The sequence below is a fragment of the Rana temporaria genome, chromosome 1 (assembly GCF_905171775.1).
Source record: "Rana temporaria chromosome 1, aRanTem1.1, whole genome shotgun sequence".
NCBI lineage: Eukaryota > Metazoa > Chordata > Amphibia > Anura > Ranidae > Rana > Rana temporaria.
The window spans coordinates 191,523,219-191,547,903 of NC_053489.1; the positions used below are offsets into that span (position 1 = coordinate 191,523,219).

General features: G+C 41.3%; 1 protein-coding gene across 1 annotated transcript in view; it reads right to left on the reverse strand.

The window, feature by feature from the left end:
• Positions 1 to 2,146: 2,146 nt before the first annotated feature.
• Positions 2,147 to 24,685, reverse strand: part of TMEM132D (transmembrane protein 132D) — a 1,355,124-nt gene continuing 1,332,585 nt past the window's right edge. Inside the window, exons 7-9 of the mRNA XM_040347385.1 lie at positions 19,551 to 19,821; positions 14,891 to 15,082; positions 2,147 to 4,388 (exon numbers count right to left, since the gene is read on the reverse strand). Of these exons, the coding sequence (XP_040203319.1) occupies positions 3,213 to 4,388; positions 14,891 to 15,082; positions 19,551 to 19,821 (1,639 nt within the window). The 3' untranslated portion in view covers positions 2,147 to 3,212. The remainder of the gene's footprint in view (positions 4,389 to 14,890; positions 15,083 to 19,550; positions 19,822 to 24,685) is intronic.

Genomic DNA, 24,685 nt, shown 5'->3' on the forward strand with positions numbered 1-24,685 from the left:
ATTGACACCAATGAAGTTGCAGCGACTTCAGAAAAGGTTCCTGCACTACTTTGATCTAACTTCCAATGCCAAAGTGTGTGAAATTCTCACTTTAAAGTCTTATCAAAGTCGAAATTTAAAGTTGCACTGAAAATCGCGCAACAGATAGTGTGAACCAAGCCTTAATATTTTCTAGCTTCTGACACTTAGTGAAAAAAATAACTTAATAATAGTATAATAAATGTGCTGTGCTTAATAACTTGATACGTGATCAAATTCAAAACATTACAGTAATACATCAAACAAAACATGATATAACATACATTAAAGTGATGAGTCAATGCTTTAAATTGTAAATAAAGTTTGGTTTGTGTCATTCTTTCTTGAAAAACAACATCGATGTGCGCACCAATCTGTGGTAAAAAATTGTGTTCAGTTCATTCGATCCAGAATATCTTCCAAAATATGTAAATAACTGTGCTCCCAATGCAGACGCCCCAAAAGGTGTCTGCTCACCTTCAGTATAGGCTTTCTCAAAAAAGGTCAACTATGCGTGTTAAAAAACAACAGAATTTAGTTTTGTTTCAGAAGTCTTCCAAACCACATAGAGTTTCAGCCCAAATTAATTAATTAACATGTTCTCTATTTCCTCGTTGTTCTATGGGAGCTCTCGTCCCGCCGAGCTCCTCGGCGGCTTCAGGGCTGAACTGGCCGAGGAACTCGATGTGTTTGGCACGTCGAGTTCCTCGGCCGTGTGTACGAGGCCTCACTGGAGGGACCACTTGCAGACTTCAGACCATTAGATTGGAGGTGAGAATAGTGCCTTTAGTTCTGCTTTAAGTAACTACAGTTATCGAGAATGTAAAATAAGCTGTAATCATGATTCTATTCTATGAAATGATGGGGACCTGAATTTTTCAAGAAAGGGTTCTTTTTGTAATTCAGAACTCTGTGAGGCTTAGCTATTATATCGGAAGTCACTGGAAAGGCAGGCTATTTCTGTTGTTCCTAGAAACCAATGAGTCTTTGTTAATGCTTTTAAATATATTTTAACCTCCCTGGCGGTATGATTCTTTCAGAAAAAACATGCTGAAAGCGGTACCATTATTTGCAAGGAAATTTGGCGTTTTATATTGTAGGTCTGTAATTTTTAGAAATAACTCACTTAAATCTGACCAAACAAGATTCTAATAGGCATCCCGGGTATGACATTTTTTTAAAAACAAAATTATAAATTATAATATAATAAATAATTATAAATAATTATAACAAATAATAATATAATTATAATAAAAATTATTCAATAATGTAATCAAATTAAAATCACTGAAATTTGCTCAGTTGCAGAATTGTTGCTGTCATTATTTTTTTTTTTTTATGACGAATTTCCCCACAAATCGCTATCGCACAATTCTGCAAGTGATTATAATTTATTATCGCTGTTTTTTAGCTGATCTAAAACTATTTTTGACATAAAGGGACACTTTTGGTTGCTATGGACAATCTACAGTTTGCAGGGAGAAAGAAACGTTTTTATTATATAAAATGACATGCATGACACAGGACAGACCACTAGGGACAGGGGGGGGTGTGTTTTTTTTACATACAGTACTGTAATCTATAAGATTACAGTATACTGTATGTAAGGTGTTTGTTTACGTTTTTGAATTTGGCGCCGTTCTCCGTCCCCGTGCGTCGTAACGTCGCAGGGAACGGAGATCAGCGTCACACGGAGGCACTATGTGAATCGAGCGAGGTCCCGCTCGCTCACACAGCGCGGTGGCATCGCTGGATCCAGGGACAAGGTAAGTAAAAAGTGCCTGTGGATCTAGCGAGGCAAGCCGAGACTGACTCGGGGTTACCGATCGTAGCAGGAAAATCTAACCCCGAGTCAGTCTCGGGAACACCGCCAGGCAGGTTAATGTGAACCAGTCATTATTTGGTGTATGCAGGTTTCTTTCATTCCAAGACCTGTGCAGGTGTACATATTAACAATTTTATATTTTTCCCGTTTGCTTATTGCAAAAAAAAAAATGCTTTCGCCGGCTATCATGTAGGCCATCAGAATAGAGCAGGTAAATTATAGGGAAGCAGGTGTTCTGAACTGTACTGGAGTCTCCTGTCCTTTCCTAGAAAGCACTGCCATTCCCTTCTTCACATGTGACATTAGTACTGAAAATTCTGAAAAATAACACAAAATTTGGGTACAGAACGTTTCATGATCTTCATCATTTTAACGGAAAACATAAATAACAAGTCATGTACATGGATACAAATTATATTCTCTTTTCAGATACTACATTTAGTGAACCTTGAATTTTTATGAAGATAATTTACCTTCTGTAAAAGATTCTCCCCTAGGTTTACAAACACATCCCTTTTTATTGAAAGAGAATTTCTGGGGCTGCTTGTCCTTTCTTTGATGTTAAACTTCACTTCTCTGCAAAACTTCTTTATATACCAAAGAAAGACAGGCAGACATGCAGGTCCAGGTCAATGCATTATGTCCTGACAGTGTATGTGAGAATGCAGTGATGTTGGTCCTGATGAATCAATGCATTCTTTCTTCTGCGTATAGGAAAGAGGTAGCAATACTGGGGGTGGGTGAGAACCTTCTTGTATGCAATCCCTAATATACAGTCACAGATTAAATGGTAATTTTTCTTCCTGATAGGTAATACTCTGTGTTTTAATCATGCCTTCTGTCCAAGAACTAATGAATATACACTTAACATTATGTAATTAGGCAGTGCAAATGGCTATGGGCAACATACAGTAAATCACAGCATTCATTACGTTTTCCATTTACTGTAGCCAGATCAATGAGGATGAATTCTGATTGGCTAATTTTGGTTATCGCGTTTTGCACATAATCAATGCACTTCTCATGTACTTAACAAGCCTAAATGTACAATGTAGGGAATCTGGTTGCCTCTGCATTCTTTTGCATTCTCTCTTTATGTAAGTATTAAGTAGTATGCTCCCCATTATTTATAATCATTGCTATATCCACTATATGCGTGACACATTACATACAATACATAACTGTTTATTTTAACCAGCATTTGCATTACATTAGATGTTTTCTACCCTGTACAAGTCTATATAAAAAACGTTTGTGCATGAATCCATCATTTCATCTTATATAGTAACTGTGGAGCAAGATAGTGGTTGAAAAAAGCAGTATTTTAAGGGCTCCAAGTAAGTTTTCACCTTAATAGTCTTGTCTGTGTTCATACATTTTCATGTAACCTTTCCATATAGTTTCTAAGCTCTTTGCAATCTCCCATGTCTAAGTCTTGGCACACCCATTTTATATCATCCTCATTGTTCACTAACATGGGGTTGATGTTAGGGCATCCATCTTCAATAGGGATATTGCTAAACGTGGTAAATTTTACACGTTTCCTTTTGGAGGTAGGCGAGGCAGCAGACTCCCCCCTTTGTTCCTTCACTTCATTGAATGAAGTCTCTGCAGATCTATATGTCTGTCCATTAACAGTTTTGGGTGGGTTTGAAGTAAGAAGGTATTTGCTTTCTGTAACATTAACTCCTCTGTCTACTGCCGTTATGCACTCTTCTGGCTGCAAAGGAAAGTTAATATTGTTTTCCAAAATCTCTGTCCGATTTGTAAGACCAACCCAGTCGTGTGCATGAGTCATTGTTTCTTGCTCATCTACTGGGACCTGTTTGTGCCTATACTTCAATGCAAATGTCACACAATTTATAAGGAATACAAGTATGGCCAGGCAGAAGACACCCAACAATGCATACATTCCAATTTCCAGATCACTCAGACCTCGTGAATTGTGCACGAGATCATTTTCTTCTGTATCACCATTATTACTTGGTACATCAACCTGTACAGGAAAACTGGTAAAATCCATGGGGATGTTGGTGAGTTGACTATCGTCATCCAAAAGGCTATCCCGTTCTCTTTTTTTGTTAAATTGAGTTCTGTCAGTTGTAGCCCTGTTCATGACCATAACATCTCTTTCTATTGACGGAGTGCCAAAATATGCACCATCTGGTCTCAAACCTTCTAGTGAAATCTTCTGTCTTCTGCCAATGTAGTGGGTTTCAAAGCGATCCCTATAATGTACATTTCTGCTGTCATTTTTAGCGTCCTGCCCAAATTTGACTTTTATGTGTCCAAATCCAACAGTGAGGATGCTCTTTCGTTTTGACTTTTGACAAAACTCACTTATCATGAGTTCCACCTTGACCAGCGCTCCCTGGCCTTCTGCAATGGCTGAGAAAATTGGCCATTTTGATTTGGCATCTTGAGAAACAGTGAAAACCTTTTCATCCAATGATGTCACACTTAATGAAAAGTCTTTAGGATCGTAAAAATCTAAAGGAGTCACTGTACCATCGCTAAACTGGATCCAGCAACTGATCTCTACTTCCTGTATGCAAAACCAAAGAAAAAGTTAGCTCAGCAAACAGCATAAAAAGACATTTTATACTATAATAAAGTGTAAACGAGGAGGTGAAGGGCACACATTCATTTCTTACACATAAAAACACTAGTTTAAGATTCCTGGCAATAAAATGTGTTTTCTTTCTCCGTGGTTCTATAAAGACAATGGGTCCCCAGGGCGAAATGGATTAAAATTTAGCAGCGGAATAATAAAGTGACTGTCAGAATACATTATTAAAAGATAACTTAAATTATGGCAGTTGTATATTTAAATTTAAAAGAATTACATATTTCTAGACTGTTTTAATTAAAAAAAAATATATATTGTTTTCTGATTACTGGCATTCTGTATGTAACCCTCATATAATGATGAATTTTTCTACATTTGCTCCCATTTTAACTTCACGTCTATATTTTAAGTGGAACACTTTTAGTTCTTGATAAATGAGGAAAGGGTTAAAACTGCTGTTTTTTTTTTTGCTTAATTATCCCAATTGGGGAGATTTTCCCAATGTGTTCACTTGACATTCTTGCAACTTTAGGTTCCGGTTTCCCTTCTTTGGAATGCACTCTTCATTTACATCATTTAAAAAAAATGATATTACATTGGAATATACAGAGAATGCACCTTTAAGGGTATCTGTCCCATAAAAGGTGCGATTGCACAAGAAGCAGTCCACAAAATAATAATACTGCATGTTTCCAATTAATCTGTTAGTGTCTGGATTATTGTTATAATGTGAAATTACATTCACTATGGTTTAGCCATTTTAAAGGGGTTGTAAAGGTTCAGCTATTTAAAAAACAAAACAAAAAAAAACAAACATGTCATACTTACCTCTGCTGTGCAGTTCGTTTTGCACAGAGTGGTCCTGATCGTCCTCTTCTGGGGTCCCACAGCAGCTCTCGCAGTTCTTCCCCACAAGAGCTAACCCCCTCTGGGAAGCTCTCTCCTTAGGGGGTTTGTTGTTGGCGCGCTCCCGTGCCATACAATCGGCGTCCATAGCCGCCAATTGTATGACTCGGCCCTGCGTCATTGGATTTGATTGTCAGCAGAGGGAGCCAATGGCTGCGCTGCTATCAATCTATCCGATGAAGAGCCGACAACACCTGGGGGAAAGCAACGCCATACATAGGCACATCATTTATTAAACAATGTATATGGAATATGTCACAAAACGTGGATGCTGTATCAGGTAAGTGGCCAGGAAGCCGGGCCAGCGAAGCAATCCACCCCGGAGGACACAAGAAAAATGCAGGATGACCCACATAAATTGGTACAACCTTATTATAAAGAGACGTCTATCCCCACAATGTCACCTTGGTATATTGTATATAGATATGAAAAATGGGGGGAACATTAACCAGTTGTGGACGCTGCCTTAGTTGTTTACCCCCTATTTTTCACTATATTATTATATGGTGAATGTAAGTAATTGTTAGTTATTCCTATTCTAGTGTGGTTTGCGCATCAGTTCCCCCCATTGCTCATACTTGTATATGGATAGCCCCTCTGGGTACAGGGAGGTCTGGCTTCTTCACATACCGGTATATTGTGGCCAGAGGTAGATCTGATGTATTCCTTTAGGGAAATGTTGGTGAACTAAGTGAATGTGCACCTTTACAGAAATTGTGTTAATGTGAAATGTAGAGTTATATATCATCCAGCCAGATCTTCCATTACTTCAATCAGGTAACTGCCTCAAGTAAAGTGAAGAATCATTAGTGACAGAGGGGATACACAGGCATCTCCTTAGTGCAGCACACAGCAGTCATTTGGAGATCACACATGGATTTTCAGTAAGGCAAGAAAAAGCAAATCTGGTACAGCTGAACTCCAGGAAACTCAGAAATTCTCCCTTACAGCAGGTATGTGCCTGCACTGCATGGGTTAACTGCTCATTTAGTTAGCAATAAAGGTCTGCAGACCACTCATAACTACACCATTCAGCGGCCAACAATATATTATTATTTAGGGTGCTTAAACTTTTCCACAGTGTATCAATCTGTTAGAACAATAGTTCTGAATATACACTATATTGTCAAAAGTATTGGGACACCTGCCTTTACACCCACATGAACTTTAATGGCATCCCAGTCTTGGTCCGTAGCCTTCAATATTGAGTTGGCCCACCCTTTGCAGCTATAACAGCTTCAAGTCTTCTGGGAAGGCTGTCCACAAGGTTTAGGAGTGTCTATGAGAATGTTTGACCATTCTTCCAGAAGGGCATTTGTGAGATCAGGCATTGATGTTAGATGAGAAGGCCTGACTCGCAAGTTTTCACTCTAATTTATCCCAAAGGTGTTCTATTGGGTTGAGGTCAGGACGCTGTGCAGGCAAATCAAGTTCCTCTCCCCCAAATGCACTTATCCTTTATGGACCTTGCTTTGTGCACTGGTGCACAGTCATGTTGGAACAGGAAAGGGGCTATCCCCAAACTGTTCCCACAAAGTTGGGAGCATGAAATTGTCCAAAATGTCTTGGTATGCTGAGAGTTCCCTTCACTGGAACTAAGGGGCCAAGCCCAACCCCTGAGAAACAACCCCACACCATAATCCCCCCTTCACCAACTGATTTGGACCAGTGCACAAAGCAAGAGTCCTGATCCCAACCCAATAGAACACATTTGGGATGAATTAGAGTGAAAACTGCAAGCCAGGCCTTCTCATCCAACACTAGTGCCTGACCTCACAAATGTGCTTCTGGAAGAATGGTCAAACATTCCCATAGACACACTCCTAAACCTTGTGGACAGCCTTCCCAGAAGAGTTGAAGTTGTTATAGCTGCAAAGGGTGGGCCAACTCAATGTTGAACCCTATGACTAAGACTAGGATGCTATTAAAGCATATAGCATATGACAATATAGTGTACAGTGCCTTGAAAAAGTGTTCATACACTTTGACATTTTCCACATTTTGTCATGTTACAACCAAAAACTTAATTGGATTTTATTTGGATTTTATGTGATAGACCAACACAAAGTGGCACATAATTAAAGTGGAAGGAAAATTATAAATGTTTTTTTTTTTTTACAAATAAATATGTGAAAAGTGTGGTGTGCATTTGTATTCAGCCCCTCTGAGTCAATACTTTGTAGAACCACCTTTCACTGCAATTACAGCTGCAAGTCTTTTTGGGGATGTCTCTACCAGCTTTGTACATCTAGAGAGACTGACATTTTTGCCCATTCTTCTTTGCATGAGTCACGGTGGGAGTGGTCTGTTCAGGGTGATGTCCAGTGTTAGTTTTCCACCACACACATCGTTTTGCTTTTAGGCCAAAAAGTACAATTTTGGTCTCATCTGACCAGAGCACCTTCTTCCACATGTTTACTGTGTCCCCCACATGACTTCTCGCAAACTGCAAATGTGACTTCTTATGGCTTCTTTTCAACAATGGTTTTCTTCTTGCCACTCTTCCTTAACCCCTTCAATACAGGGCTTTTATACCCACTTCCATATCGGGCCTATTCTGGCACTTCTCTCCTACATGTACAAATCATCATTCTTTTGCTAGAAAATTACGCAGAGCCCCCCAAACATTATATATGTTTTTTTTAGCAGACACCCTAGGGAATAAAACAACGGTCATTGCAATGTTTTATCTTGCGCGGTATTTGCGCAATAATTTTTCAAACGCCTTTTTTTTGGGAAAAACAATTGTTTCATGAATTAAAAAATAACAAAACAGTAAAGTTAGCCCAATTTATTTGTAAAATCTGAAAGATACCTAACATGTCACTTTTTAAAATTGCGCACACTCATGGAATGGCGCCAAACTTCGGTACTTAAAAATCTCTATAGGCGATTGAAATTTATTACAGGTTACCAGTTTAGATTTACAAAGGAGGTCTAGTGTGAGAATTGTTGCTGGCACTCTAACGCATGGGGCGATACCTCACATATGTGGTTTGAATGGCGTTTACATATGTGGGCGGGACTTACGTGTGCGTTCGCTTCTGCGCGCGAGCTACCAGGGACAGGGGCGTTTTAATTTTTTTTTTTTACTTTTTTTTTTTTTTTACACTTTTTAAAAATAAAAAAAATTTGTTTTCACTTTTATTTCTATTACAATGAATGTAAACATCCCTTATAATAGGAAATGTGTGTGACAGGTCCTCTTTATGGAGAGATGCGGGGTCAATTAGACCCCCCATCTCTCCTCCAGGCTGGAAAGCATGAGATCGCGAAAAAAAATTCACCGATCTCATGCTTACTAGCCGCAATTACGGCTTTGTTTACTTCCGTGTACCCGGGGCGTGACGTCATCACATCGCGCCGGGCCTCCGACGGTCAGAGAGATGACTGGTGACCATCTAGTCACCAGTCATCTCTATGTTTCCTAGCCTGCACCGGACGATTCTTTCTCCGGGCTCCCGATGGCAAGGGAGAGCCCTGGAGAAGCAGTGGTGGGATCGTTCTTATCGTGCACAGAATCGCCAACACGAAAGAATGATATCTGAATGATGCCGTTAGCTGCAGGCATCATTCAGATATCACAGCACAAAGCCCAGTACGTCATATGACGTCCACCCAGGATGGGAGATCCCCTCTGTGCACGTCAAATGACTATGTGCCAGTAGTGAAGTGGATAAAGGGCAGATTTGTGGAGTGCATGACTAATAGTTGTCCTGTGGACAGATTCTCCCATCTGAGCTGTGGATCTCTGCAGCTCCTCCAGAGTTTCCATGGGCCTCTTGGCTGCTTCTCTGATTAATGCTCTGCTTGCCCAGCTTGTCAGTTTAGGTAAATGGCCATGTCTTGGTATGTTTGCAGTTGTGCCATACTCTTTCCATTTTCAGATGATGGATTAACCACTTGAGATCCGCGCTATAGACAAAATACGTCCGCAGCGCGGCTCTCAAGTGCCAAGTGGCCGTTTAAACACGGCCTTTTATGTGCATTACCCGCGCACGCCACTGGGTGGCGCGCGGCGGGTAAAAACTGTCCCGGCGCATCGCCGAAGATCCGATGCGTGTACCTGGCGGCCGCGATGTCCGCCGGGTACACGCGATCGTCGGTGACACGGCAGGTGACAGCAGGGACGTGGAGCTCTGTGTGTAAACACAGAGCTCCACGTGCTGTCAGGGGAGAGAGGAGACCGATCTGTGTCTCTTGTACATAGAGACACAGCATCGGTCACCTCCCCCAGTCACCCCCCTCCCCCCACACAGTTAGAACACACCCAGGCTACACAGTTAACCCCTTCCTCACCCCCTAGTGTTAACCCCTTCCCTGCCAGTCACATTTATACAGTAATTAGTGCATTTTTATAGCACTGATCGCTGTATAAATGTGAATGGCGCCAAATTTGTGTCAAAAGTGTCCGATATCCCAGTCCCAATAAAAATCGCAGATCGCCGCCATTACTAGTAAAAAAAAAAATAATAAAAAAAATCATAATTCTGTTCCCCATTTTGTAGGCGCTATAACTTTTGCGCAAACCAGTCGCTTATTGCAAATTTTTTTTTTTTTTTACAAAAATACGTCGAAAAATACGTATCGGCCTTAATTGAGAAAAAAAAGAGTTTTTTTAAAAAAAATTGGGATATTTATTATAGCAACAAGTAAAAAAATATATATATTTTTTTTAAATTGTCGCTCTTTTTTTGTTTATAGCGCAAAAAATAAAAACCGCAGAGGTGATCAAATACCACCAAAAGAAAGCTCTATTTGTGGGGAAAAAAGGACGGCAATTTTGTTTGGGAGTCACGTCGCACGACCGCGCAATTGTCAGTTAAAGCGACGCAGTGCCGGAAGCTGAAATTTCGCCTGGGAACGAAGGGGGTTTATGTGCCCAGTAAGCAAGTGGTTAAACAGTGCTCTGTGAGATGTATAAAGCTTGGGATATTTTTTATACCCTAACCCAGCTTTAAACTTCTCCAAAACTTTATCCCTGATCTGTATGGTGTGTTCCTTGGTCTTCATGATGCTGTTCACTATGGTTCTCTAACAAACCTCTGAGGGCTTTGCAGAACAGCCGTATTTATATTGAGATTAAATTACACACAGGTGGACTCTATTTACTAATTCGGTGACTACTGAAGGCAATTGTTCCACTAGATTTTAATTAGGGGTATCAGAGTAAAGGGGGCTGAATACAAATGCACGCCACACTTTTCAGATATTTTATTTGTAAACAATTTGGAAAAACATTTATCATTTTCCTTCCACTTCACAATTATGTGCCACTTTGTGTTGGTCTATCACATGAAATCCCAATAAAATACATTTACGTTTTTGGTTGTAACATGACAAAATGTGGAAAATGTCAAAGGGTATGAATACTTTTTCAAGGTACTGTATAGAGCAAACACATCACATAACCAAACTGCTTTAGCAATACGTTTATATTAGGCATATCCATACAATTATACAACAGGTACAGATAACCAAGTATGTCATCTAACACATGCAACATCTAACATTGATGTTAGATGGCATACTTGGTTATTTGTACCTGTTGTATAATTGTATGTATATGCCTAATACAAACGTATTGCTAAAACAGTTTGGCTATGTGGTGTGCTTACTATATATTCAAAACTATTAACTGCTCATTTAGGTCTAGGGGGCATGGAAAGATTTACTTACCTAATCCCCCACTCCTCCAAGCTGCTAAACCTGTCCCTGCATTGTCTTCTTCCCATGTTTCAGCAGTCTAAAGTCCTGATGTCATCAGAGGGACAGTCACCACTAATGGTTGCCGTTTGCTGGGGGAATGGAGGATTGAGAAGCAAAATGCTTTTGCTACCCTAGAATAAATGAGCACTTTTAACATTTTTAGATTTCCAGGAGCTGGGCTTTAAAGGTCAAGAAACCAATCAAAATTCAGCTTACTGTAATGAATTCAGTGAAATCTGATTTCTGGATAGTTGTTGAGTGTGTTATAAGAGCTTTGCACATTAGGCCCAATTGTGTTTTTAAACCCGGGGCTAGATTCAGAAAGAATTTACATCGGCGTATCTATTGATACGCCGCGTAAATTCAAAGCTGCGCTGGCGTGTCTTCTTTCTGTATTCAGAAAGCAAGATACGCCGAAATTAGGCTAAGATCCGACTGGCGTAAGTCTCTTACGCCGTTGTATCTTAGTTGCAAATTTACGCTGACCGCTAGGTGGCGCTTCCGTCGATTTACGAGAGGAATATGCTAATTAGGTAGATACGCCTATTCAGAAACGTACGTCCGCCCGGCGCATTTTTTTACATTGTTTACGTTAGGCTTTTTCCGGCGTATAGTTAGCCCTGCTATATGAGGCGTATCCTATGTTAAGTATGGACGTCGTTCCCGCGTCGAATTTTGAAAATTTTACGTCATTTGCGTAAGTCATTCGCGAATAGGGCTGTACGTAAGTTACGTTCACGTCTAAAGCATTGACAATTTGCGGCGTAATTTCAAGCATGCGCACTGGGATTCTTTCACGAACGGCGCATACGCCGTTCGTAAAAAACGTCAAATACGTGGGGTCACATTTAATTTAAATAAAACACGCCCACATCATCCACATTTGAATTAGGCGGGTTTACGCCGGACCACATACGCTTTGCCGCCGTAACTTAGGGCGCAAGTTCTTTATGAATACGGAACTTGCGCCCTAAGTTTACGGCGGCGTAACGTATCTGAGATACGTTACGCCCGCAGAAAATTACGCCGGGCTATCTGAATCTAGCCCCCGAACATCTACTGCCCTTATGTACTAGTATACTTGTCAATAACATGGTAAAAAGGACATTAATGTGCAGTAACCTGTGAATAATTGCTACCAGCAGTACTGCCTAGTTGATGAGACATTTAACTCCGTAATTTCTATATCACTTATCTAAGTGGAAAAAAAAAAAAAAAACATTGAAAGTATGCTTGAAACACATTAGGGCAGATTTGCCAAAACTGGAGCTATTTCACATAGCAAACAATTACATTTCAGATTTCATGTTAAAGATAAACAAAACTTTTAAATGCTATGGGTAGCAAATTGTTTGCTAATTTTACTTTGTTGATGAATTAGCCTCATGTTTTACCTTTAAAGTTGAGCTTTAAAATTAACCGTTTTTGCATGCTCCAATGATCGTTTGGATTTGTCAATAAGCACACATGGACTGTTTTATTTAATTTTGCATATGGTTTTGAGTACCGCAATAAGACGCACTATTTGGATAGTGTTTTTTTGGACTTTCACTGAGGTCACCAGTGTGTGTGCTATTTTAGCACAGTGATTGCATATGGTCAAATCGAGATATTTTTTGTTATAATTGTTTAGACATTAGAGTGTATCATATACACATTTCCCACATATACCATTTGGGATCACGTTTTCAACACCCCATTAGAGGTATTTTTTACTAGCGCCCTCTTCCCCCATTAGATTAAAATTAACCATGCAGTGCCGAATAGCTCTATAAAGGTAAATAGTCATTTAGTCTAGGGGGTCTGGAATAAACACAATTACTTACCTTATTAATTGTTCCCCCTGGTAACTGGCACTCTTCACTGGTCCTGCATTGTATGCCATGAAAGTGGGGGTGCGGGGGTTGACCTGGGTGAAACCTGTCAGAGGGGTGACACCTTCAAGTAGGAAGTGATATCCGACTGTGATGGTGACACCGGCACCGACCACATTATTTACACGGGCCAGTTAGGGTGCACACTGTGACCGGGCACTGCCGGCCCAAAACTAATCTGCCCAGCGCCCTGCAGGCTAGACAGGAGAGAGGCCGATATGCTGGCCTGCCCAGTGTCTACTGCTTTGTCCTGCTGTCACTCCTCACATACAGTACAGGCGGTTACAAACAAGATGGGGTCTGTAGGTTTGTTCTTAAAGCGGAGGTTCAACCAAATAACATCTTTATCAGACCAACTTCTTTATACTTTATTTTTTACGCTATACATACCGCTATACAGGCGCTCTATATGGCGCCTGTGCAGTCAGCTCTACAGGCTCCTAGTCGGTGCGCAGGCGCCGTATAGAGCCGACTCGCAGCTCTGAATGTTCGGCTTCTTTCGGAAACGCTGTGACTCGTGACGCGCCTACGCAATACGGGGGGCGGGGACTTATGGGCCGGGGGGAACTTTTTCTGAAAGGACGTCAATCATCCGGGTGACCTCCCAGAGGACATTCCTCCTCAGCATAGAAGCGCGCCTACTTCAGATTGCAAATATAGATTATACAGTATGTACAGCGTAAAAAAAAAAATGCGGACTGTACATGTTAGAAGTATAAAGAAGTTGGTCTGATATAGATGTTATTTGGGTGAACCTCCGATTTAAGTTGAATCTGTTGGTAAGTCGGAACAGGTCATTTTTTTTACGTTTAGCTCCAGACAAAAAAAAATTAAGCTTCTTGGATAGCATAGGGAAGGGTTATCCCCCCTGTAATGTTTGTTTTGCTGTCTGTGCCCCTGTTCAGAAGATTTCACATCACTTTCTGTCCCAATGACAATTGTATTTTGAAAATTTTGGACTGTTGTAGAAACAAGAATTGGTGATAAAGCATCAGTGGAGACACCTTTTTCCCATGATAACTCGTAAGCCTCGTACACACAATCGGATATCTGATGGAATCTAATCCGATGGATTTTTTCGTCGGATATCCGATGAAGCTGACTTTCATCAGTGTGTACACCATCGGTCAAAAATCCGTTCGTGTCCAAACGCAGTGATGTAAAACACTATAACGTGCTGAGAAAAATTAAGTTTAATGCTTCCGAGCATGCGTCGACTTGATTCTGAGCATGCATGGATTTTTGACCGATGGACTTCCACACAGACGATCGTTTTTTTATCCATAGGAAATTTTTAAAACATGTTCTAGTTTTTTTACCGATGGAAAACAAACCGATGGGGCCCACACACCATCGGTCTGTTTTCATCAGACAAACCGATTGTGTGTACAGGGCTTTACAGGAGTGAATTTCCTATCCTGGGGTAGATTTCCCCTCACTTCATGTTGTCTCCCTCCGTTTGTAAGTAGGAGTCGTTTGTAAGTCGGATGTTTGTAACTAGGGGACCGCCTGTAATTCTTTAAAAATGTTAACTTTGAGTTCTATTTTGATATGATATTGTTATTCAAAATTTGCTAGTTGGTAGTTGTTAATTGGACTAATAATGTAAAAAAAAAAAAATATTGGGGTGGGTGACCACACCCCACAGTGTTTTACCACACCAGATGAGGTGACACCAACCCTAGTGATGCCACTGTGTCATGATATCAGAGACCAGTAACCAGAGAAACAGAGAAGAGAAGGAGCCTCATTGGACCGGTTGCATAGCCGGGAGGAAGACTGCAGGAGTGGGGAGAAAGGTAAGTATTACCACTTATTCCTATCCCCCTAGACTAAATGGGCATTTAACCATTTCAGTGTCAGAGAGGCCCATTGCATGGTTCATTTTAACAAGAGTCTAGTGTTGTAACATTAACCAATCTCACAGGGAAACATTAACATGTACATTTGCGTCATTCGTCTGGGAAGGTAAATCCTAAAACTGAATACCTGTTTTGGAGAATTAAAGTGCTCGTGTGCTGTGGTAGTTGCATAGATTGCTCTGTTGCTCCCCGGGCTGAGCTGAAGAGATAGTGACAATCCTGTCACTACTTGAATTCCTAAATCTGTGACTGTCACTTTCTCATCTACGACGATCACCGTCTTCTCGGCTAGGATGGCATCCGAAAGAGGGGACAGGATCTAAGGAAAAGCACACTTTTATTTCTCTTGTATAACAAGTAAACTCGCTCTTTTAAAGACTTATACTGAAGCATATTATTTTTAAGGTTGTAGAATACCATGTAATCAAATGATATGTCCCCGGACACGAAAAGGGCCTCATAAATAAACCTTAATATATCTGGGGAAAAAAGATATAGTCATTTAAATAATTTAGAAGTCCAAAGGGATCTGCTCATTTTAAATGTCATAAATCAATCAGCACCCTGCTAGTTCAGTTTTAGAAATAAGAAGCAAAGCAATTAAATGATAACTGCACTTGCAGTGCGGATCGTTTAGCTATCATTGTCCTGCAGGCTGCACAAAAGCTCAATGGAACTTTGCATTTTACTTAACCACTTAAGGACTGGAAGGATTTGCCCCCTTAATGACCAGGCTCTTGTTTGCGATACGGCACTGTATTGCTTTAACTGAAAATTGCGTGGTTGTGCGCCGCTGTACCCGAACAAAATTGACGTCCTTTTTTTTCCCACAAATAGAGCTTTCTTTTGGTGGTATTTGATCACCTCTGCGGTTTTTACTTTTTACGCTATAAACAAACAAAGAGTGACAATTTTGAAGAAAAAAAAAACCTTTTTGCTATAATACATATCCAAAAAATATATATATATATATATATAAAAAAATACATTTATTCAGTTTAGGCCGATATATATTCTTCTACATATTTCTGTTATTTTTTTTTGCAGTAGGTGTATATTGATTGGTTTTCCCATCTACAAGCCATGAGATAGATTTAGGGACTTTTATTTATTTATTATTGTTTTTACTAGTAATGTCAGCATTCTGCGATTTTTGGGGGAACTTCAAATCTGACCCCAAATTACACCTTATGGGGACCAGTGACATTATTGCATTGATCAGCGTTATAAAAATGCACTGATCAATGTAAAAATGACACTGGCAGGGAAGGGGTTAACTGTGTTCCCTAGGTGTGTTCTAACTGTAGGGGGGATTGGCTGGCCAGGGACATGACAAAGATCACTGTTCCTGATCACTGGGAACAGTAGATCTCTGTCATGTCATCTGGCAGAACGGGGATCCGCTTGTTTACACAGACAGATCTCTGTTCTGCCTCTGTATTAGGTGATCATGGGTGGCCGGCGGACATTGAGTCCGCCTGCCCGCGGGCACACTCCCGCCTGCGCGAGACGCTGTATGGCGATTCACACAGGAGAGCTGACGATGGCGGCTGGTAGGCAAGTGGTTAAAGTATCGCTACAGAATCCTGTATGACAGTCAAAACATGTACCAAATAAAATTACTAAAGCCTAGTACACACAGGCCGAATGTCTAGCGGCATTGACAAGTTCAATAGAAACCGGACAATATTTGGCCCACTTGCACTGTACTGTACTGCTCCCGATCAGCATTCTCAGCCAATGGTGCATGCCACCTGTCATAACACAATAGCACAACAGGGGAGATCGCTGTACTAACATTGGATTTGTTAGTACAGTGGCTCCTCTTGAGATTTTTTCCTTCAGCCCTGCTGGGTTGAAAGAAAAAAACTAGTAGTGTGTACCAGGCCTAAGTAATGCACAAACTTCTTTAAGTAAATAAAAACTTCCTGACTAAACCAATTCCTCCTTCATTAGTGTTTCAACCCCCCCCCTTTTCAGACACTGCAGCTCACAGTGGGAGGGTTTCAGAAACAGAGGCAGTGCTGTCTACTGAGATAGCAGTGGGTGGGACTAAGTGTTGCCAGGTGCGGAATGACGTGCTACACACTTGTAAATCAGCAGTAACAATGCTGATACCCACACTGCCTTCTACATTTTTTTTCATCCCATTGTATTGCAAGTAGGTGCAGCCTAAATGAAAGTGGCAACAATGCTCTTAATTTAGGAGCAGTGCAGCATCATTGTCATGCCATCATAGGAAGCTGCATTAGGTGGACTTCACTGGCAGGATCAATAGGTATTTGCGTGACTTTCCAGAGGAAGTAAAAGAAAACTGTACTTATAAGTATAGCGGTATTAAACTAAAAAACAAAAATGATATATATTGCAGTTTACCAATCCTTAAATGTAGTGGCTTCATGTGTCTCATTTTTTATAATTTCTATCCTTTATTTTCACTTAATGATTAGGTAATTGACACACTTCCAGTCTTAGGGCGTCTCCTCTCTGGATGAAGGAGCAACAGAGACACCTTTGGATGGCAGCATTCTCATTCTGGGGGTAGGGTAATGTTAAATAAGTAGCACATTTTGATAGACTTGACTAACAAACTAAAGCCAACCTCCAGCAATGCCTTTTTTCTGTCCTTTTGGGATAAAGGTTTTACATAAATTAATTAAAGTTGAACATTCTAAGTACCCCTGTCAGTGTTAAAAGTATGTTCCAACACTCTAACTGCCACTTTTGCCAGACAGATTTGTTTATTAAATGAAATGTATAAATAACAGACAGATCTTGACAGGATCAACAGGTTAAAATGAATGCAGACCCTGCATCTAATAATTGGTAAACTGCAATATATTACATTTTTTTTTTGGGGTTCAACACCACTCTAAATGCTGCAGTATACATTTCTTTTAATTGGAGGTCATAGTTCTACTAACCAGTCTGCACCACTTACCCCAACATCCTGGCTTGTATTTAATTCTTAGGCCTCGTACACACGGCCGAGGAACTCGACGTGCCAAACACATCGAGTTCCTCGGCCAGTTCAGCCCTGAAGCCGCCGAGGAGCTCGGCGGGACGAGAGCTCCCATAGAACAATGAGGAAATAGAGAACATGTTCTCTATTTCCTCGTCGAGCTCCTCGTCGGCTTCCTCGGCCGAAAGTGTACACACGACCAGTTTCCTCGGCAGAATTCAGCCAGAAACTCGGTCGGAAGCTGAATTCTGCCGAGGAAACTGGTCGTGTGTACGGGGCCTTAGGCCTCGTACACATGACCGAGTTTCTTGGCAAAAACCAGCAAGAAACTTGCTGTTTTTTTTTTTTTGTCGAGGAAACCGGTCGTGTGTACACTTTTTGACGAGGAAACTGTTGAGGATCTCGTCGAGCCAAAAAGAGAGCATGTCTTCTTTTTCCTCGACGGCAATGGAGAAATTAGGCTCGCTGAGATCCTCGACAGCCTAACAAGGAACTTGACGAGCAAAACGATGTGTTTCGCCCGTCGAGTTTCTCGGTCGCGTGTACGAGGCCTCACAGTACCAACAATAATCTGCTCCTTGCCGACCACTAGAGGGTGCTTCTGAAAGATGAAGTCTGCACTAAGCCCAGTGTGCAGCCAGGCTCTTGTCTCTCAGTAGCTCATTGCGGTGGTAGCTAAAACATACAATATATTGCCAAAAGTATTGGGATGCCTGCCTTTACACGCACAAGAACTTTAATTGCATCCTAATCTTAGCCCGTAGTGTTCAATATTGAGTTGGCCCACCCTTTGCAGCCATAACAGCTTCAACTCTTCTGGGAAGGCTGTCCTTGTGGAGTTTAGGAGTGTGTCTAGGTTTGACCATTCTTCCAGAAGCACATTTGTGAGGTCATGCTCGGATCTTGGACGGAAAGGCCTGGCTCACAGTCTTCACTCTAATTCCTCCCAAAGGTGTTATATTGTTATATTCTCATCCAACATCAGTGACTGACCTCACAAATGCACTTCTGGAAGAATGGTCAAACATTCCCATAGACAACACTTCTAAACCACCTGGGACACCTTCCTTGGTTGTAACTTTTGTTCAATATTGTAATGCAATACCATCAGCCTGTCCTTCACCCATGTTTGTGATCCATCAACTTTGGTTTTCCTTTGCCTTCGAACAAGGCCATACCAATGGGCAAATTACTTCCAAGACGCATTTCAAACCTACTTCAGGCAACTCTTATGTTCATTCATTTAATGTAAGTGTGCTGCATATTTTAATGAAGTGTTATTTTTAAAAACTGACCTCAGCGCCCTGCTGTTCATTTTCTTCTACCTTGTGGACAGCCTTCCCATAAGAGACAAAGCTGTTATAGCTGCAAAGTGTGGGCCAACTCAATATTGAACCCTACGGACTAAGACTGGGATTACAGTAAAGTTCATGTGCATGTAAAGGCAAACGTCCCAATACTTTTGACAACATAGTGTATGTGTGTTGGAAAGGAGTAGAATTTCTCTCTCCAAAAAAGGAAGTCAGAATTTTTGTCCAGCTTGAAGGAAAGAAAAATTACAGGCAAACTGAAAGTTCAGTTATTAACCTAGAGCAATTACTGTATTTATTGGCGTATAACACTCACCTTTTTACCCTGAAAATAGAGGGTAAACTGTGCCTGTGTGTTATACGCAGGGGGCTATGGAAAGTTTTTTTCCTGAAACTTCCCTCTTAAAGTTAGGGTGCGTGTTATATGCCGATAAATACGGTAATTTTTTTCTAAACCAGCAGAACCATAATAAAACATGGTTGAATAACTCAGTGCTGTCCAAAGCCCTTCTTACCTGTAAAGTTGTCATACCAGCTTCCTGCCCAATCAGCATCTGACCTTGAATTCTTAGAACTTTTGGTTCATCCATTTGGATAAATTCACTAATTAGATCAGTTATGTCCGCCTGCCAATCAGATCCTAGCAGGTAATTCAGCTGTCCAGGTATGTCAGGAGATTCGGCAATGAACTGTGTGAGGACTCTCAATAAGGCATGTTGATATTGTAAAGTACAACCTTTACCCTTTTTATCATCATCGTCTTCATCTTCACTGTCCCTTGCTGGTCTGAAAGAGAATTAAAACATTTTAACAGTTGGGAACTCGCTATGAGAACATCATACACTGCTCAAAAAAATTCAAGGAAAACTTTGAAAACATATCAGATCTCAACGGGCAAAAATCTCATGCCGGATATCTATACTGATATGGACTGGGTAATGTGTTAGGAATGAAAGGATGGCACATCCTTTGATGGAAATGAAAATTATCCACCTACAGAGGGCTGAATTCAAAGACACCTCGAAAATCAAAGTTAAAATATTATGCAGCAAGCTAGTCCATTTTGCTGAAATTTCATTAAAACAACTCAAAATGGTCCGCAGTAGTTTACAGTATATGGCCCCCAAGTGCTTGTATGTATGCCTGACAACATCAGGGCATGCTCCTAATGAGACGACGCATAGTGTCCTGGGGTATTTCCTCCCAGATCTGGACCAGAGCATTACTGAGCTCCTGGACAGACTGAGGTGCAACCTGGCGGCACCGGATGGACCGAAACATAATGTCCCAGAGGTGTTCTTTTGGATTTATGTCAGGTGAGCATGGGGGCCATTCAATGGTATCAATTTCTTTATCCTCCAGGAACTGGCTGCATGCTCTCGCCACATGAGGCCTTGCATTATCGTGCACCAGGAGGAACCCAGGACCCACTGCACCAGCGTAGGGTCTGACAATGGGTCCAAGGATTTCATCCCGATACCTAATGGCAGTAGGTGCCTTTGTGTAGCCTGTCGAGGCCTGTGCGTCCCTTCATGGATATGCCTCCCCAGACCATCCCTGCCCCATCACCAAACCGGTCATGCTGAACGATGTTACAGGCAGCATAAAGTTCTCCGCTGCTTTTCCAGACCCTTTCAAGTCGCATATGCTCAGGGTGAACCTGCTCTCATCTGTGAAAAGCATGGGGCACAAGTGGCAGACCTGCCAATTCTGGTGTTCAATCAAAAATGCCATTTGAGCTCTACAGTGTCCGGCAGTGAGCACAGAGCGCACTAGAGGCCACCCCCATGAAGTCTGTTTCTGATTGTTTGGTCAGAGACATTCACACCAGTGGCCTGCTGAAGGTCATTTTGTAGGGCTCTGGCAGTGCTCATCCTGTTCCTCCTTGCACAAAGGAGTAGATATACCGGTCCTGCTGATTGGTTAAGGACCTTCTATGGCTCTGTCCAGCTCTCCTGGAATCTCCTCCATGCTCTTGAGACTGTGCTGGGAGAAACAGCAAACCTTCTGGCAATGACACGTATTGATGTGCCATCCTGGAGGAGTTGGACAAAGTTTATAAACAAACATATATGCACTTTATTCTACTGGATCAAAAGCATGAACTCTTGATACAGACATCAATTTTTACGTTTTGATACATTTAGTGATAAAAACACCTAAGTTCAACGAGACTGTTTTGAGAGGATGGATGTGAGTTGTGTATGATGTGTTGTGGTGGCCACCTGTGTCCTGTTAAGACTATTGTCTTAATTTTAACTTAATGTGGTGGAGGAGGGTGTATTTTTCTAGAAACTTTTCTAAATAATTGTAAAATAATATGTGTATATTCAATAAAGAAATTTAGTCCCACCTGGCAGTTCCTCTCTGAAGAATATCTTTTGGAATCCTTCCTTTCCGTTTTTTCCTTTATGCCTGATCATTCAAAGGAATACAACCCCGGGGTCTAATTGTCTTTGACACCCCCGGCTGACGGTTTGTGATATTGGGGAGGCATCTAGTTTCATTACTTATATCCATACCCCCATTTGATTTTTGACTAAAATTGGATGAGCGTACGGTGTCCCCTCTGTGTGTAAACACACACCTCCCTGTTCTGTTCTGTGAGGAAAGACAGATCGTGAGTTCTTAATAGCTAGGCACCACGATCCTCTAGGTCAGTCTGCTACCCCTACAATTAGGAACACAAGTAACCCCTTGATCACCCCTAGTGTTAACCCCTTCCCTGCCAGTGACACTTTTACAGTAATCAGTGCATTTTTATAGCACTGATCGCTGCATAAATGCCAAGGGTTCCAAAAATGTGTCAAAAGTGTCCGATGTGTCTGCCATAATGTCGCAGTCCCAATACCATTTGCAGTTCGCAGCCATTAGTAGTAAAAAAAATAATAATAAAAAAATTCTATAAATCTATCCCCTATTTTGCAGACACTATGGCCCAGATTCTGAAAGGGCTTACGACGGCGCAACGCAATGTACGCCGTCGTAAGTCCTAATCTGGGCCGTCGTATCTATGCGACTGATTCTTAGAATCAGTTACGCATATATATCCATTAGATCCGACAGGCGTAAGGCTCTTACGCTGTCGGATCTTAAATGCATTTTTTTTCGCCGCTAGGTGTTGCCTCCGTTTTCCCCATCGAGTATGCAAATTAGCAAAATACGCGAATTCCGGAACGTACGCGCGGTCGACACAGTGAAGTTACGAAGTTTACGTTAGATTTGCGACGCGTAAAGTTGCCCCTGCTATATGAGGGGCAACCAATGTTAAGTATGGCTGTCGTTCTCGCGTCGAAATTTAAAAATTTACGTTGTTTGCGTAAGTCTTCCGTGAATGGGGCTGGACGCCATTTACGTTCACGTTGAAACCAATGACGTCCTTGAGACGTCATTTAGCGCAATGCACTTAGGGATATTTTAGGGACAGCGCATGCGCAGTACGTTCGGCGCGGGAACGCGCCTAATTTAAATGCTCTACCCCCCCTACCCGGCTCATTTGAATTAGGCGGGCTTGCGCCGGGGGATTTACGCTACGCCGCCGCAACTTCATGGGCAAGTTCTTTGTGAATAAAGCTCTTGCCTATAAAACTTGCGGCGGCATAACGTAAATGACATACGCTACGCCGCCGCAGTTTTACGCCCATCTACGAGAATCTGGGCCTATAACTTTTGCACAAACCAATCAATATACGCTTATCTCTATTTTTATTACCAAAAATATGTAGAAGAACACATATCGACATAAACTGAAAAAAAAAAAATATATATTATTTTAAATTGGGGATATTTATTATAGCAGAAATTACATAATATTGTGTTTTTTTGAAAAATGTACACACTTTTTTGTTTATAGTGCAAAAAATAAAAAAATCTCTATTTATTGGAAACAAAGGATGTACATTTTGTTTACAGTGTTAAAGCGACGCAGTGTCGAATCACAAAAAATGGCCTGGTCATTGGGCAGCCAATTCTTCCGGGGCTGAAGTGGTTAAACCACTTCTTTTGTTCTAATGTTCTAGTTTCAGGAAGATACCCCAACATTTATATCTATACATGAGATGCTTATTATTTAGGAACAGAATGGGGGTGTAGTTTGAAAGTTGTGAAACCACCCTGTTCTAATTAAATAATCATATCTGTGGAGTCAGGATAGGTGGTAATGCCTTAATTTACATGGCTAAAAAAGTGAATTGTTGGCAAATCACCAGGGTAGATATGTTAAAATGGTATTATACTGTATTTAAAATACAGATGGTGTCAAAAACCTTCCCCCGATCAAGGATGGTGGTTCCAGTTTGAGGTAAATTGTCTCTTTCATACCTCTTGCAAACCAGTTGTCCTCTCTGTCAAAAATGTTCACCTTACTTTCCATGTATGAATGTCCCTTTTCCTAGCCATTCCTTTTTTTCAGAGAATATTTTATCTTCCCAATGTATCAGTATCTGAATTCCTCACTACAGTGCACTGCATATACCAAGGTACTCTTCTTGTGTTTGGTTGTTGGGTCTTTTGGATGTACAAGCGTCTGCCTCAGTGTATTTTTGGACTTTTTTTTGGACCCTTTAGCTACATACAAGATGGCTATATTACTCTGGGTGTTCTGCTTCTTGCTCTATTCGATCGTCCTGTATTTTTACTTGACCTTGTGGATGTTTTAGCTAAAATCCAGCCACGGCAGCCACAAACTTTCTGAGCACTCTTGAGATGTCTGATTTCTATTTCTGACATCTATAGACTCTGGGCCATATTCTTAAAGAATTTACGCCGGCGTATCAGCAGATACGCCGACGTAAGTCCGATTCTAAGGCCGTCCTATGTTTATTAAGTGTATTCTCAAACTGAGATACACTTAGACATGCCTAAAATACGACGGCCTGCGCCGTTGTATCTTAGGCTGCAATATCTACGCTGACCGCTAGGTGGCGTTTCCTTGCGGTCAGCGTAGAATATGCAAATGACTAGTCACGCCGATTCTCTAACATACGCTTGCCCATCGTAGTGATTTTACGTCGTTTCCATAAGCGATACGCGGCATAAAGATAAAGATGCCCCCTAGGTGGCGTACTCAATGTTAAGTATGGCAGTCGTTCCCGCGTCGAAATTTGAAAATTTAACGTCGTTTGCGTAAGTCGTCCGTGAATGGCGATGGACGCCATTTACGTTACCGCCAAAACAAATGACATCCGTGAGACGTCATTTAGCGCAATGCACGTCAGGTAATTTACCCGACGGAGCATGTGCATTACGATCGGCGCGGGAGCGCACCTAATTTAAATGATCCACGCCCCCTACCAGGATCATTTGAATTAGGAGTGCTTGCGCTGGTGGACTTTACGCTACGCCACCGCAAGTTTACAGGTAAGTGGTTTGGGAATCAGGCACTTGCCAGTTAAACTTGCGGCGGAGTAACGTAAAGGACATACGTTACGCCGCCGGAGATATCTAAGAATATGGCCCTCTGTGCTTGTTGTTACTATCTCAACCTGATGTTCTTTTAACCCCCAGTTTGTGTTCCAATAGTGGGAGTCACAAATCAGATACTAGTCTGTGTAGGTGTTTTGTGTAGACCTCAAAGGCAAAGTCAAACCTCCTTGATATGTGACACACTGTACAAAAAATGGTTATTTGGTGCCTCTCCCCATGTAAAGTT